The 16,871-nt window shown below is 39.5% G+C and overlaps 1 protein-coding gene and 1 pseudogene across 5 annotated transcripts in view; both read left to right on the top strand.

The window, feature by feature from the left end:
• Sh (Potassium voltage-gated channel protein Shaker) overlaps positions 1-16,871 on the top strand; it is a 107,151-nt gene that overhangs the window by 20,472 nt on the left and 69,808 nt on the right. The window contains exon 1 of one of the 5 annotated variants that reach the window (XM_012370846.2): positions 347-1,832. The exons of 3 other annotated variants lie outside the window; for them this stretch is intronic. In XM_012370846.2, coding sequence (XP_012226269.1) covers positions 1,750-1,832 — 83 coding nt within the window. In that variant the 5' untranslated portion in view covers positions 347-1,749. Of the gene's footprint in view, positions 1-346; positions 1,833-16,871 lie in introns of those variants that run through there. One more of the 5 variants, XM_012370845.2, reaches the window with a different exon arrangement.
• LOC105674498 (uncharacterized) lies at positions 7,631-12,156 on the top strand (annotated as a pseudogene).

The following is a 16,871-nucleotide window of genomic DNA, read 5'->3' as shown; positions in this document are numbered from 1 at the left end:
TATACTAACTGTCATTCCGTCCGCCATAACGTGAACGTCAAGTATGCACTCTGGGGATTAAACTACATTGATCCACGAAAATTTGCCTGCGAGCGTCAGGCGATTCCAAATTTGTTTGGCAAGTACAATTAATCATACTTAAAATTTGTTGTCAGTCGAAGATAAATTACTACGAGGAAAAGTAGAAAAAAAAAATAAAGCGCCAGTAGATTAGATATTTTTTCTTGAAGTGTGAGATAAATTAAAATTTCTCTTGATTGATTGGATTTATCGTTAGACACGCGCGATCGTTAGGAACTTCGCGATCAGGCTTCACTTGTTTGAAGGGTTCCGTGATGTCAGGACGTTATGGTTTCCGAAATTTGTGCGCCATCGGCGCTGTATAATCTGACATTAGATATTATAGGTCAAGGAAGAGAAAATCAGAGAAGTTCAGCATTATACAAATTCCACGTAAAAACAAGGCCTTGTATTTGTACGATTTTATTTATAAAATCGATAAATTAGTGAAAGTAATATCTAAGGTTGATATTATTTTCTATATTAAAGAACTATTTTTCTCTCGTTATTTTCAAAAGCCAGTGAAAGTTGCGACTTTTATTGCAATGTTGCAGCAACATTAATGTTAAATCATCCGTTAACAATTTTGAAAAGGAAATGTCAATATTCCTTAAGTGGTTAGCAGCTAATGCATTTTAACCTGTCTCGAGCCATTGCAATATCATTCGTGTTTCCTGCGCTTCTCATTCCACTCTGATAGATCACCTCCCGCGCGGCTGTAAATCAAATTAATTAAACCTCATCGTGATCTGGCGCGCGCACGACGGCACCACAGTCGATTCCTGCAATTTGGGAGATCCCGTTCGGCGGCCTGGTCCAGTGTCACCCGAACTAAATTAAGGACAGAAGATATAGACGGAAATAGACGAACCAAGTGGGGGGGAAAACGAGAGCAAGAGACGAATGACAAATCGCGAATCTTCGTACGTGAGTCGCGGATAATTAGAGGCTGTCTTCGGAAAAGATACAAATAATATGTCTTACTTAGATGCGCTTTATGCGCGACGTTATCCCTGCAAGACGTAATATTTTTATATAAAGAATAATTTTTATGTAAAATGCAAAATTTTTTTTTCTTTAAATAATTAATTCTTGTTTTATTATTAATTATCGATTGTTGATAGAAAGAAAGAGAGAAGGAGAGAGAGAGAGAGAGAGAGAGAAAGAGAAACGGTCAGTCGAATCTCCGGCGATTTGCCGATTCTGAAACGCGTATTAAGGCTGGCGGTGTATTTTTAACATCGGGATGCTTGTCTGTGAAAGTGTCTCCGCTAGTAGACTGCTTTTTGGAGTGCGTAATCGCGCTTAGTATCGTCGCTCGATGGCGGAGGCTCGATCTACGCACGTGACGAAAGGCGATCGATTGGAATTCGGTCTGTATAAAGGGGATTGATTTAATCGCTGCGGGTCGATTGATAATGAAAGTTTAACGTGCTCAAGTGCGAATAAGTTTGATGAAGTTTACGTCATGGTTCGTGAAAATTCGATAGCTGTGCGCATGCAATATGTGAAGTTTCGATCAAAGCGGTTGATTGCAATTTTAAGCTGTAGGAAATTCGGATTGTAACAGTTTTTGTTTTCAATTTTGTACACGTGGTTTGAGGTGGTCGACGATGAAGATTTCGTGTGCTATCAGACTTATCATGAGACTCTCGTGATCGAAGTGTAGATGAGTAGACGTTGTCGACGATGCACGCTGGTATCAGGAGCACGTTTCTCGGGATGAGGATGTTTCCGCGTCGGAGACGGAAATCGCCCGAGCGTGGGAGAAGGTAATGATTGTCTGACGAGAATACTAATTATCCGCTCGGGTCGTGGAACACTTGTCTCCGCGCACCGCACGGTTCGCAAGTTAAATTGCATTCCGCAGAAGGGAATTGGCTGACAAACGGCAATCGATATTGCGCGTTGATTTCTCAGGAACAAGTATTACATCTGAGTATTACATGGTGTAACAATTGTCTTTGTACTAACCGGTAATAAAGGTATACCGCAAGCTTCGTACTGCGCGCATTCTTTGCGCTAATTATTCTTTATAATTATCCATTGCAATTTATATTGCATCATTTTAATAAATGATAGCTAAAAATGTAAAATTTTCTGGAAAAGTTGATTGTGGGCGACGATGTTATTACGAGATCAGCTGACGAGCGTGGCGTAATAAAGCTGAAAATAGAGCGTATTACTGAATCGATAGATCGCAAAAAATATGTGCGACATTTTATTTTATAATTATTATATACTGATTTTTTTCCTTTACCGGAGAGAAGTTTAATCTATTGTACAACAACCACCGATTGAGACCTTTAATGTGCGCTAAACATCGGACACAAATAGCCCGTTCGCCGAAGTTAGGCTACGCTAAAATCGAACGTCCGATAAACTCATTTCTGGCAAGCTCGTGCCATCTGACGCAAGCTCATGGAAGTCGATAAGCACAAACAGTCGAAAGCTTTGACTGTTTGGAAGACCGCTTCGATAGCATCGAAATATCGCGCTTCTCGCGTCAATATTGATATTACGAAAATATTTATACTTTTGGCGGTAGAATGGTGGACATAAGTAATCGTTACTAGTATTTCATATTTATAGACTACATCTCGATTGAGTAAGAATGTCGATTTCCTTTCAATTTGATACAGTTCTAATTTTGTCCGCATTCCCTTCTGTACCGCAGTCGTGAAAAGATGCTTCTTTAAAATTTACGTCGATACGTCGTGCGCGGCAATTTGGAAATATCGGACGTGACCCACTTACTGAGAATTTATTTGCATACTTTGCCGGCGTTTTCTATCGGCGCGTTGAAGGAGAAAGGATCGACGTTTTCGAGCACCGTGCGAATAAATCGCGTCAAATTAATGGGGCTTTATTCATAGATGAAGATGTATTTGTGCTCGTTAAGGCGTCGCGTCGAAATAGATGAGTGAAGTATATTTAGATAGGACATCGCGTGGATTCATTCAACGTCGCCGTACCGCTTTCGACGAGCTGATTCAATAATTTGGCAAGGTGCTTTCGACCGCCAATTAAATGTAGAAATTTGCATCCTAAAAGCTCAATTAATCCGACTAAATGCTTCCTGGTTAAACAAATTATTAGTCGCACAAGTAATTGGAAAGAAATTTTGTGTGAACTTATTTTTTTAAATTGCGGACTTTATTATTGTTCGGCTGTGAGAGAGATAAGTGGCGCGCAAGTAAAATTTCACATAATAGACTTTGGCTTTACTTTCTCGTCAGGAGAATACATCGGTACATTCTCGAGTTAATTCTTAACTTGTTTGCAGTCGTGCTTGCAAGCAATAACATTGCGTACATATTGAACGAGACTTTAACAAAAGCTACCCTGAGAAAGGGGGGCAACTGAACTTAACAGTATTGACCCAGCTCGCGGATTGCCTGCAGGTAATCGAGATGCTCTTTCCCGCTTGTCCTTTACCTCTTCTAAACGTTACATTTCATTCTTTACATTAAAAAAAAAAAGTGAAATTGTTTTAGCAGATTAACACATTAGATTGAAAATTTAATTAATTAACTCATTTTTAAATTGCTTAATAAGAAAATTTTTTTTATCCATAAATCTAATCATTGTTTATATTATTTATACCTTTTTTTAAGTAATTATATGAACTTATTTGCCTATGTTACATATAGTATTTTTATCTTTCAAAAAGTCTAAATATATTGAATGAGAATTATTCAAACAAAAGGAAGTAAGAATAAAATCGGAAAAAGTACTGTTTTCTATTTTTGAAAGCTTCCAGCTTCTATCGTGTATGCGACATTTATTTGCTTTCTATTATAGTTTTTTTTTTTTTTTTCGATGCCCTGTATAAACTTGACGTTGTTATCAATGTATCACGCCTGCGTCATCCGCGTCATCATAGACGCATAACATGTCGCGCATATCCGTCGGCCGCACTGGAATACTGGGGCAGGATGGATCTAGGGTCACCGACTCTCGGTCGCGAAGCGTGCGTTGCGCGGCATACCGCGGGGGCGCCGTTCCATAAACGGTTAACCCCCCGCGCGAGGGTTCCGATGCTTCCTTTTGCATGCCGGCGATTGGTTTATAAGCGCTCAGTCGCGCCTCCCGCGAGTAGGTTGAAATTCACCCTCGACAATAATCATGAGAGAGACCGTGGCCCCCTTTTCGATTGTAGGTGAAGCACTCGAAGGCGGGAAATCTAAAGACTCCCTGCATTGAGAAGAATTAGTAATAAAATCGTTTAATATAATAGGATGACAAAATAATTGAATATGAAAAAGAAATTTGTATATTAAATGAAGTTAATATTTCAATCATTGCTTATTCTTACATTAAATTATTTTGAAAGCAGTGTAGAAGAATGTACATTTATCATATTTATTTAATTTAACGCAATCGAGTGTAATGAAGAGAAACACGTTGACTTTCGGGAATTTTGGAAGACAAGACGCGCGCCCAGCGGCTCTTTATGCGCGACTGATTCGATCACGTTGCTACATGGCGCATCGAACTGCCATAAATCGAAGACGAATGCATTATCTCATCGGTGGTACCGGCGCGTTCCAATTCCTGAAGCCGTGTCCTCGTCGCGGACGAGAGCGATACGTACGACGCGACAGCAGCACGACACGAATACGCGCGCGAAACCCGCGAGTTAGAAAGAAAGGAAGCGAACGGCCGACCAACCGGCTGACCAACCACGGATACGCCTCTTCGGGAGGTTGCCTGCCATAAGTCGTGCAGGTCATGCACAACGGGTCAGGAGAAGAGAAGTCAGTCATACCGACGCCGTGCTACCATTCGCGTCAGTGATTGGTCCGTGCCTGCGGAAGTTACGTTACGAAGTTACCGAAAACACGATCGCGAATATATACGTACGTGCGCGCGAAGCTGACCTTTAGACGAAGGACCGGAAGTTCACGGAGGCAAGCTCGTGGATGGTGCATACGTATCATCTTCGGACAGGTTCCTCCATTTCCGTGACGAGGGGTGGGTAGAGGAACGATATGTGTGAACAGTCTTGCGTGAGATAAATCTCCGGTATGAGCGGTCAATTTGATTGTTCTGTGGCTGTATGATGTCTTTGAATGGCACGAACGAGTACACGTGAACTTGGGAGAATGTGGGAAAGGTGAAAGTATGTAGGAGAAGAGTAGAAAGGGGAAAGATTTATCTTCAGGAAGTTCCATAAAAAGGTTATTGTATAAATACTTGGTTAAAATTTTTTATGTTTTTTTTTTTCAAATGGCGCAAGGAAACACGTGAGCAAGAACAAGGTAGCGAAGAAGCCGTTTCTTAGGATTCATTAATGACATAAAATTTGTTGGTAAAATGTTATTTTAGTAATAGAACAAATCAAAAGAAATGAAACAATCAAATAAAAAATGAAGAGGATTTATTGATGCTGTTGTAAGATGAAAAGTGTGAACGGTAACCGGAATATATAAATATTTTTCACTGTTTTCCGGGTTCTTTAATATATCAAAAAATCTTGGAACATTTTTCTAAAAAAATTTGTTCTTCAATTTTTGCCTTATTAAATTATTATAAAAAATCTTACATCACTAATCCTTAAGAAATGGACCATCTTTACTTTTATTGTGAGGGAAGTAATTTCTCACTTCATTGAGCAGCTAATGGCACTCCAAAGCTTTTAACATTTAAGAGACTCTCCTTATCGATTATTTGCTTCTACTCGAGTTTTTGGTCGGCGTAGTCGGGTGCTTGTGGGAATACATCAAAGAGTCTTTGTGACGCTTGGCTCTCGTCACTTCGAGTGGCACTCGAGGCAAGAGTATTTTTTTCATCCTTCTCTTGAGAAGGGGACAATTCTTAACTTTGACCGTAAAGCAGACCGTAAACAACCCGCGAGAGATTTAGCGCACCAAGTTAACGAAACCGAATCGTCCTAGTTGTGCAAAAGTTAGCGAGAACAGTGTTATCCCTTTAAAGCGTGACTGTAACGATCGAAGGTTGACTTGCAAGTTCCACTTACAGAGTATAGTCGACGTAGATGACTTTGCACTAGTGAGAGTTATTTGTAGATCTACTTATACTTTATTTTCTTACGAACAATCAAAATCATCTTGTTTAAATTTAGAATTTATTTTGCGTTGCAGATGCAGTTCTCATATTTTGCAAATATATAAAAAATTGGAGGGGGCTATTAATTAATTATATTAATTTAGTAATTTTATCTTAAAAAATTAATTATAATATATTAAAATGAATTTAAGGAAACTTGTATAAAGCTGTTAAACATTTTTTAGTTATAATTGGTTAAGCTTATTGTTTGAGTTTGCTCTTCTATTCTTTTACAAACCATATTTATATCATTTTGTATTATAAAGTTAACTTTTCAGCGAATCACACAAACTGTTTTTCAAAGTCGTCATAATCTTATACGTTTTTAATATTTAATTAACTTATTTACTTTATATTAAATTCTAAAATTGTAATTATTCCGTTATTGAATTATTGATGCGTCGCTTAGTGACAATCTCTTGTCAACTAAAATATTGTGTATTATAATATTCCCGCCAAACGCAATGTCGCTTTATTCTTAAACACCTTTCGTGCGCGGGGCGACGCATGACTGCACGGAATTGTCGTGTCCGCCTTTGAATCGGGGTTAGCGTGCCAGGTGAGCCTCGTTTTCAGGTATTGACTAGGGGTTGTGGCGCTTTGTGGCACCGCCATCTCGCAGCCGTCAGCGGAAATGTTGTGTCGCGTTCTGTCGCGTCTTTTCTCGTGATAGATCAGAGAAATTTGGATGAGAAAGTACCTCTTGATGAGAAGTGATCTCTTATTTTACTAATTCGTAATTTTTCATTTGTCCGCTGCTAAGCAGATGGATATATGTTTCTGTGGGAGTCGACATTTGTAGGAAAAACCCGAAAAATATTCGCCAAAAATACTCTGCGGGAAGAGAAAGTTAATAAATGGTAAACGCGAAGGTCTAGTGCGATCGTACAGCTTGACCGCGACATTTATCTTCCGCACCAAATGTAGTGGTTGGAGGCGAACCTGGGCGGAATAGATTGGCCGATTGCCAACTCCATCAGCGAACCACGTGTTTCATTCGCGCTCGCCAACTACCGGCTGTTCCATTCTACCGAAAAATTTTTTTCTTTATTCCGGTTTATTCTTCAATTGAGAAAGCGTTTCATCCCTCTTGCCGTCTTCACGTGTATAATCAGCTGGCGTTGTGCTGCCACCCAGCGACTTGCGTCCTGACTAAACATTTTGGGAATGATAGCGGGTATAAGTAGTAACAAATCGTTATGAATTGGCGTTAGTGCGATTAAAACCAATATTTGTCTCGCACATTTTTTTATTTTAATTGGAAATATGTATTTATAAGAGAAATTTTTTAATCTTTTATCATTATTTTAGCTGTTGTATAAATTATTATTTATTATTTTTAGTTTGGTTATTGTTTTATTAAAGTTTGAAAATATCAATGTCGAAAATGATTTCTTTCGATTTTGATTTTTGCATAATATAATTCCACATATTTTTTCTGGAAAGAAGGAAATAAATAAAATAATAGAAGAATGCTTGCTAATTATTTTCAAATAATTTTCTTCAAAAGAATCTATTTCCTTAATTTCAAATTTAAATTAGTTTCAAGCTTGCAACAGAATGCTAATTTAAATCCGCACTGGAAATGAAATGCAAAAGCAATCTTCAATCTCAGAGTGCACTTTGTCTAGAGGTATAAAGATGGTTATTTATGTCAGGCTTATTGTTAGCCGCGACGAGTTAGCATGGTCTGGAGTGAGAGAGGAAATGAGAGAGTGAGAAAAGCTAGAGAACTGTTTACGTATCGGGTAATGCGTGCGTGGCTGCGAAAGAATTAGTTATTTATCAGATCGGCGTGTCGGCCCGCTCGCACACCTTCCGATCGACTAATCGGGGTTATCCCACTGCCCCTGTTCCGCACGTAGTGTTTCACCCTCGCCACTCTCCCTTGACCACCTCGTCATGTGCACTCGTCGCTCCCTTCGTTACTGGCGTCTCGTGGTCTGCGGTGCTGCCACCAGTCGCACCCTTCGAAAATCAGGAGCATGGCGCGCGCGCGGCGCAAAGGGGGTGGTTTGTAGTGGCACGTTAGAATCGAAGACGGCATGTTCAGCGCGACGGGGATGCAATCGCCGTGTCAGCCGGACTTTCCGCCTTCTTGTCAACCTCCTTCTTAAGTTTCCCGACTACGTCATCCACGATCACGCCTTTTGGCTTTGCGCAACGTCGAACTTGTTTACCGATGACCGAGTGTGTCTCTAGCACAGCGGGTGAAGTCGTGATTGTCGTTACTCGGTGTTTCTGTCAGTTCGATCGACTCCCTGCCACCTCTTTGCGCGTCAAGTTTCACTCCTTTGCTTTTCGGGCCGATCAGCTCTCCCGTCTCCGTGTTTCACTCATTGTCAGTGCGCTAAAAGCTGTCTCTCGTCACCACCCTTTCCCCCAATTTTCCCGTTGCACCCTCGTTGTGCCTTATACGCGCGCATCCCGGTGCTGCCATCGCGCGGCGGAAGTTAGGGCGTATATCACAAAACGCGCGGGGCGCGGATACGGAGAGGGTTGCGTTGCGTCGTAAGAGTGAGTCGGCGTGATCGCGGGGCGGAAGTAGGATCGCGCGATTCCAGCATCTCGGCAGCAGTGCCGCTGTCGTCGTGTACACGTTGTCGCCGCGCGTCCACCCCCACCTATCGTCGATAGGACCACTCTCGTCGTCTCCCTCGGTCTTCCCCGGCGCGTTGTCTTGCTCCTTTCCTTTCTCTCTCTCTCTCTCTCTCTCTCTCTCGGAATTCACAACCTTCAAAACACGAATCTCTCCCGAAAATCGGATGAGTGACGTGTGCGAGCCAGGGTGAAAAGAACGAACGCGATTAGTCAATCAGTCAGTCAGTAGTGGCGCGTGCATGAGGCCGGACAAGCCGGCGGCGTGCCGGGTTCCGTCCCGGCTACGCGGCGGCACGTCCTCGAGTCCTTCGTCGTGGTCAACTTCGCCGCGTCCACAGAGCGCGTATCCGCGGATCAAATCCATTCGTAAAGCCGGAAGGAAGAAGACGAGTTGTCGAGAACCGTCGTCGGCGACAATTGCGATAGGCGTGCGGAAGGTGCGCGTGAGGATCGTCGGCAGGGGCAGCCACGGCGGAGGTCGGAGAGGTGGAGTCATCGCGGGCGGCGATCATCATCGCGGGTTTGAATGGGTGGGCCGGGCGCCGGTAGGGTTACCAGGCACGAGCTGAACGCGGTGCCCCGTCAGAACCAAGCCGGTCACGGGGAACGTGCCCTTGGCGAGCCGCCAGCATCAGGCTGCCGCTGTCATCCGCCGGAGCGATCGTCATCCGGCAATACCGCCGCCGTCCGCCCCTCCGCCGCCCAGCAGCAGCTGCCGCCCTCGCCGCCGCCTCTCACCTCGCTGCACATTGGCAACAACAACGGCACCACCGTCTGCGCTGTTATCAGCAATAACAACAACACCATCACCGCGAATCCGAGTGACGGCAAGAGAGCTAAGAAGGCGGCCGCCATGTCTTCGCCGCCGAAACACCGCCGGGGCTTCGACCCCAACGACCCGGCCGAGTATCACCGCTATCGTCGCGTTAAGACGAAGCAGCGGTGAGTGGCATCCACCTGTGATATCGATTGTTTCTCTCGATCCACATGGACGGCTGACATTGATAATCGGCTGATATATTGTGCCTAATCCGTTCCCTTTCTCACGTTTTTTGTGTATTGTTTCCTCTCGTTCCAATCACTTTCCGCTCGTGGGTGGAGCTTACCAATTTTGATTCTTTCTCCATTTAATACTTTTCAAAATATGTTTTTTGAAAACGAAAAACATGATTTTTTAAAGTTTATATAAATTTATGATATATTTATATGTTATCAAATTTATATTTATAAAATATGTTACAAATTTGACACTAACTTGATTCTTTAGTTTACATCAAATTATACATATTTTTGTTGCAAATATAAATCGTTGAAATTGAGTTTTGCTTGAATGTATAACTTTACTTCAATTACTTAGAACTAATTGTAAGTTATAATCTCCTATAATGAGACTGTGTTCCACTTGCGACTAGTCCTCTCAGGGGCACCAACTCGATCGGAAAACTGTTCATATCGACGTGGAACAGTCGAGTCGATGTCCTTCCTTCTTTTTCACGCGATCCATCGAGTACTCGCTGCTGGATAACGTATGAAAATGTGTTATTCTTACGGCGGTTTGTCACAGGGAAATACAGTGAAGCGCGTTTGCCGTGACTCACGTGCTTTCTCTGATTCAATAGCTCTTATCAATCGATCGATGTCCGCATATATTTGTCACACGTATGTTTCGTTTCTTCCAGTCGTTTTCCAGTTTCAGCCACTTGATAAAATTAATCGTATGGCAAATTCAGGCGATAATCTAACGAAAAATTGCGAGAACGCGATAGATCGCAGTGAAGCATGACTTAATATGAAGATCCAAAATTCCGCTCCTTCTTCGTTTCTCGGCATTCTTATTACCCTTGTCACGCAGCTTCCACTGATGCCGAATGCACAATGTTCACAGAGGCTTTGTATGTCCCACATCGTGTGACCTTCGGCGCGCTGGACACAGACCTCCCCGAGATCCCTCGACACATCCACCAGCACAAGGCATTAAAAACACACACAAGCTTGCGATGTTCGATGTTGGACCGCTTACTGGTTGTACCCCCGCCGCTGCAATGCGACGAAATATGAGTCACGTGATAATAAAAAAAAAAAAAAAAAAAAGAGATATATTATCACCCGAAAAATAAATCCAGCATCCTTCCCGAAAGCACCTGTCTTTTTCATAATATTAGCATGATAATATCAAATTAAGGAGCAGTACGATGGATCCAATATATAAAATAGAATATGAATATAAATTCATATAAAATAAGTGATCAATGTGTATATATATATATAATATATAGAAGCGACATACAAGAAAATATAATAGAAATCATATATAATATATGTATATTTTATACATATTTTATTATTTTATATACAAAATAATGAAATCGATTTGTACAATTGTTAGGTAAAGCGCTGGGCGCCTGATTTATATCATCTTCTTCAATCTACATATTACTTGATAGTTTAGGAAAGATAAGTCAGGCGCACACTCTATATATAATATATTAGCGATAACATGAAATTTCTGAGTGATAAATTCCCAAACCGTTCATGTTTTTTGATTGGAGCTTGGAATGCGCTGCCGTGGAATGGAATGGGAAGGCTTGCACCTTGGGCGAAAAAAAAAAAGCTTTCACGCACTGCCAGGTTATCGATGTGTGGTTATCGTGGTGCGACGCTGCATTTCGCAGCGAAACGACCCGTGGAATGCTTTGCTCGGTGTGTTCGACTCCGAAAGAGATTGGCTTCTGCTTGTGAAGATACATGAGGAAGCACCGGACAGTAAAATAAGCGCCCTCACCAACCTTCTTTCTCTCCTCTCTCCCGCCGCTCCCTTTATTCATTGCTCGTCCGGCGGAAACATCCTGCATTCCTTTAGTAAATTCTATGTTCCAGTTCGTTCGCCAACGTGCCCGAAACGTCGATGGTCCATTAATTTAGTAATTAAAGAGCCAAGCGTAATAAAGAAGAAGAAATGCGTTTCTCACAGTGTCTAAATATCTTGTTTTTATAAATACTGTACTTCTTTTATGGGCTTGTCTCTTTGATTATTCTGATTTTATCATGAAAGCGTCAATGGTGCGTTATTCGTTCCAAGCATACGTTTGCACTGCGAGAAACGCGCATGCATGATTTCCACCGAGGGTTTGCACGTGAAATGTGACAAAATAATGATGTTGATACGAATACTGTAATTTATTATTTGCGCCAGTGTGCAGACAATGTTTTATAAAATTATATGTTTTATAAATTTATTAATAATGATATCACAGAAGGTGTTAATATTAAAAGGTGCTGTGATAAGACTGAATATATGAGGAATATGCGTTACGCGGTTCCATTACGTTAACTTTATTAGTCCGTAGGAAATTCTACGAATAAGCAAATACTGTTTTGTATCAAAACATAAAATGTTTGAATATAGGCCATTTGTAAAAAAACAAATTATTTAAGCGGAAATTTAATTAGTTTACTCATTAAATAATAGGGTTCTCATGCAAGGAGTATTATCATGAATTGCACGATCCGAGCCAAGCATTCTTAACCGACTAGACTCGGATAATTGGAATTCTAGACTGATCGATAAATATGAATGAAGGATTGTTACTAGACGTGAGATTTTTAAGTTTTAATTGCGCTGCCATTTTATTTAGAATCCGAAATCGAGAAATCTTCTTTCCACGATACTTGATCGAATTAAAATTTAACTTTTTCAAGCGCAATGTTACATTACATGTTTTTCTCATATAAATTTACATGTTTTCTTCTTAGTATGTGCAATAATTGGATCAGTAAGAAACTGAGAAGAAATAGGATATTGTAATAAGAGATAAGTTCTGCAATTTATACTTAAATGGAATCGCAACGAAAGAGAATAAGTTTACTAATATACACGTGTTCGATCGTGTTAAAGCCGCGTAAGTTTTTCCAATGCTGCTTTTTCCGAGATTGCTAAAGTCTACAAGCTATTGAAGTTTGCATACAAGAGAAGGCGGATGAGATCAACGGGCGAAGTTTGATTTAATATTGTCCACTTGACATTCGAATGTAGCAACGCTGTACTGACATTCATAAATACTTGTATTTTATTGCATTTTTATTTTATACGTTTAGCGGTTGAAGGGCTAACTCTTTTCACAACTTTTGTACTTTTCTTCTGTTACGCATTACGCGTTTCATTTGTCAATCCGCTTTATACATCGTTCTTTGGATCTAGCCTTGTCATGTTTTGTCCATCGTGTCGTGTCGCGATCACTCCACTTTGCGAATTTTACCTCTTGTCTCTTTTAATTGCATCTCGCAATCGATTCTACTCTACTTTTTCTCTTTTTGCGTTGTCCTGCTTTTTTGCGCGGTGATCCTCGCTTTACCGGTGACGTTGGGACGTAAATTAAATCTTGTGCGCGAGTCTCGACTTGAATCTCCAGCGAAAGAAACGCGGCCATTTATTTCACGATTATATTCTCACTTTCAGCTTTATTTTTCTATTTTTAAGTTCATTATTTTTGAATTTTTTCTTCTCTATTTCTTCGTTATATTTTTCTTGTATTTTTCATCATACATTTACTAAAATTTTGGTCATTTTGTTATTTTTTATTAATCTGCATAGTAACATTTATGTAACAAATAGTATTGTAGAATCAAACGTTTCACACTTGAGCAACAAGCGTTATAATACAATATTATACCTGTATGCTTTTGAATATAACAGCGATATAATAATTCACGATTGTCACAATTTACAATTGGGACAAAATCATCAATCATACGAAGCTCACACACTAAATGCGAGATTTGCGAGAAAATCCCGATATATTCCGAATGACGTTAGCAACATCCCACCATAATCGGTGAATAAGCTTGTTACGGTACAGGGTACGAAAACGCTGGTGCAACCATCGCTGCTATAAATAATTAATTACGAAAGCTATTAATACAGCTCGTGTTCAGGTGTATGGGTCTGGCGAGAAATACAGCAAATAGATGACACACGTAACGATCCCGAGCAATTATATGAACTTCGTAAAACGTAGGAAGCAGTGCTAAAAGTAGATTCTTCGACAAATTCGAAATAAATTTTTCAAGGTAGCTTTCATAGTATTGAAGGAGATTTAATTTTGGAGTTGTTTGACAATGAGAATTAAGAGCTGTTGTTATATTATGTTGCTATATGAATGTTTGACAATATCATTGGCGTTTGTATAAAGGTTACCCGAATTCGCGCGACTAAGGCATCTTTGTATAAGCGTATGCTCTATACACGTCAATTTACATCTCGCGTTTCTGAGCATTTGGAAGCCCTTTAAGCGCCTTTATAAACTATACTGGATACATGCTGGAAGGTGCACAGGGCTGACAGCAGTAGCTTTTATACCCTGGAGCTTTCAAACAATTTTCTCTCAAAAGCTGTTCGTGAAACACGTAAAATGTCGAAAGGATTGTAAGCGGCACATATAAAGTCATAAATAATATAATCCGAGATTTAAGAATTCTCGATCTTCACATTATTTTATCCGAAATAAATTTATCGATTGAAATTGACGAGATATTAGAATTTGGTTTGAAATCGTTTTATGAATGAAAAAAAGTTTGCACAGACTCCCATCTTCAGACTTCAGGAAAAACATGTGAATTTGCAAGCGCCGTAGACGGAGTCCGACAAAATCAATTTGTTCGACTATTTATGGACAGCGTGAATAGAAGTACGCCCGATTTGTCGTTTAATATTCTCTTCTTTCTTAGGTAGAGTCTAAAGTGGCTATTATGTATCTGCGATTTCTCCTTTGTTCCTCGCTTTCCACAAAAGGAGCAGGTACGAGGGTAGAATACGCTTGTTAATGCTCGTAGCGAATACAAATGCAGCTTACTATTCATGCCGCCCATTGAGCCATTATGGTATGAATTGATCGCACTTCATGATATGTTTATAACGAGCTTTGAATTATTGACTATCGTATCTGTCATTGAGAATAATGCGCTAAGACTGCGATTAACTCTTCGCCAACTAGTTATAACCCTTCGATAATTGAAAGACTCGATGATGCAGGGAATGTATGGGGTGTCCTTATCTTAAGGCTGTGTTCGCGGAATCTGATATCGGTTTATTATTGACGAAGTTTTCATATTCTGTAAAAGATATAAATAAGTAGAATGTGATTTCGTGGAAATTATTTCTATTTTTATTTGTCGCGTCGATACGTTACTGCAGTAGTCGCAACCACGACGGTCTTCTTTAGGTTAACTACAGAGCGATTAGTACGTATCGTTTCGTGTCATAATCAATCAGTCGTTCTTGACCTACCGGAGATCGCTGTGATTCTCGGTAAATTTGCGAGATTATTAAAACGCGATGTTTTGTGATATAAACTAATAATTTTCATTATAAAATAATTTTGTTCTGACATTTAAAATTTATAATATATAATATTTAATTAATTTTATTATGGATTAATTACTTAAAAATTTGTACTAAATATTATTAACTTAAAAAAGTGTTGTGCAATTTTTAAAATGTAATAACTTGTAAACAAGCAGAGATGTTTTGTGCAGATTAAAATATGTGTAGTACTTTTTCATGACGGTGATTATATATATATATATATATATATATATACATTTGGAAAATTTTAATTTGTATTTTTTAAATTGCGTATAATTCATTATGAAGTAATTAAATTTTATGAATTGACAAGAGAATTTAACATGTAACAACCTGTTGATAAGAAATCGTGGAAAACCTGTATTATGGTGTACCACGCATTGCATTTGCTGCAATTACGCACCGAACTACGCGTCGAACACAATCCAAGGTTGGTGATAGTTTAACATTATTTTATAAATGGTTGACAAATGAATTATTAGCAATAATTTCTATCAAAGCTACTTATCATTGTTTTACTATATTTTGTTAGATTTTGTGTTACAAATAGAGTAAAATATTATAAATTTTGCTTGTTAAGAATTAATTTTAGAAATATCTCTGACAATACTTGTGAATTATGCAACAAATTGAGAAATTAAATAACACCTTAAATAACACCAATCGGTATCTTACTCAGTTAAGATGAGCGTCTTTACTAGTTGTTTTATATTTTCGCACCGTCAAGTTGATAACATAGTTTTTACCTCCGACGATATAGAAGACCGTTGCAAGCTTTATAATCGTTGCAGCTTGCAACGTGAATATTTAGCTTCAAAAGCCTTCCGTAGGATGGCGTAGCCTTTCTCTCTTGTTCTTCGATATCATGTTAGGGGGTAAGCTTGCAAGCATCTCCAAGAGAAAATGAAAATTTTTGCCAGTGTAAAATTGTATTTAATTTAATTATTTACATTATTGTGTTTAATTGAGGTGGACGTACATTTTTGCTTACATTTAATCTCGTTAACATTGAAACCGTAATATTAAAAAGAAATGCAGGAAGTACTCAGTGTAAAAATATTCAAAAACGAAATATTAATACCGAGCATATTTAATGGCAGGATGCAAGCTTGCGAGGAAATATTGTTGCATGTTTATATCGCTCGATTAGGGTCGGCTGAACGGTATTCCCTGAGTTGCGTCGAGAATTGGTTATCTGAGGTCGGGATGTCCTGCGGCGAAGATATCTTCAGCAAGCATTGATGCTGAAAATTAGGGAAGTTTAGGCGCGGTTATGGCTATCAAATTCCACATTTCGTCGAATAATTTGTGGTTTACAATGTTGGTAATATTTAATTTTTAATTGTAAGAGTTTTTAATTATAAGAAACCTCTAAACGTTTTTCATGAATGAAGGATAATTTCATTCAATTATGGATGTTGAAATTCAACGTTTACTAAGCAGAGAGACTAGATGGTCAAACAGCTTTTCGCTTTTACGTAATATTTGCTTTTACTCGGAGCACTTGGGATCAGAAGCTCTTTTCGGAAAATTCTTTGCCTAGGAATTGATGGAGGAAATTACGGAAATTTGGTCGAAAGTCACATGTCTCAAAAACCGTGATGTACAGAAGTAGGAACGTTGCCGAAGGCTCTTTGTTAGTCCGTATTTATTTTCTGCATTTACAATCGTCAATAAGCCTGCCGCGCACGAATCTTGTTGATTGAATTATACTGCTGATGAATTTACAATAATATTCTCGTTCGGTTAACTTAATTACTTACTACGAAAACTGAGG

The sequence above is a fragment of the Linepithema humile genome, chromosome 1 (assembly GCF_040581485.1).
Source record: "Linepithema humile isolate Giens D197 chromosome 1, Lhum_UNIL_v1.0, whole genome shotgun sequence".
Taxonomy (NCBI): Eukaryota; Metazoa; Arthropoda; class Insecta; order Hymenoptera; family Formicidae; genus Linepithema; species Linepithema humile.
Note: the sequence above shows the minus strand (reverse complement) of the source record. Positions and strands in the feature narration are given on the sequence as shown.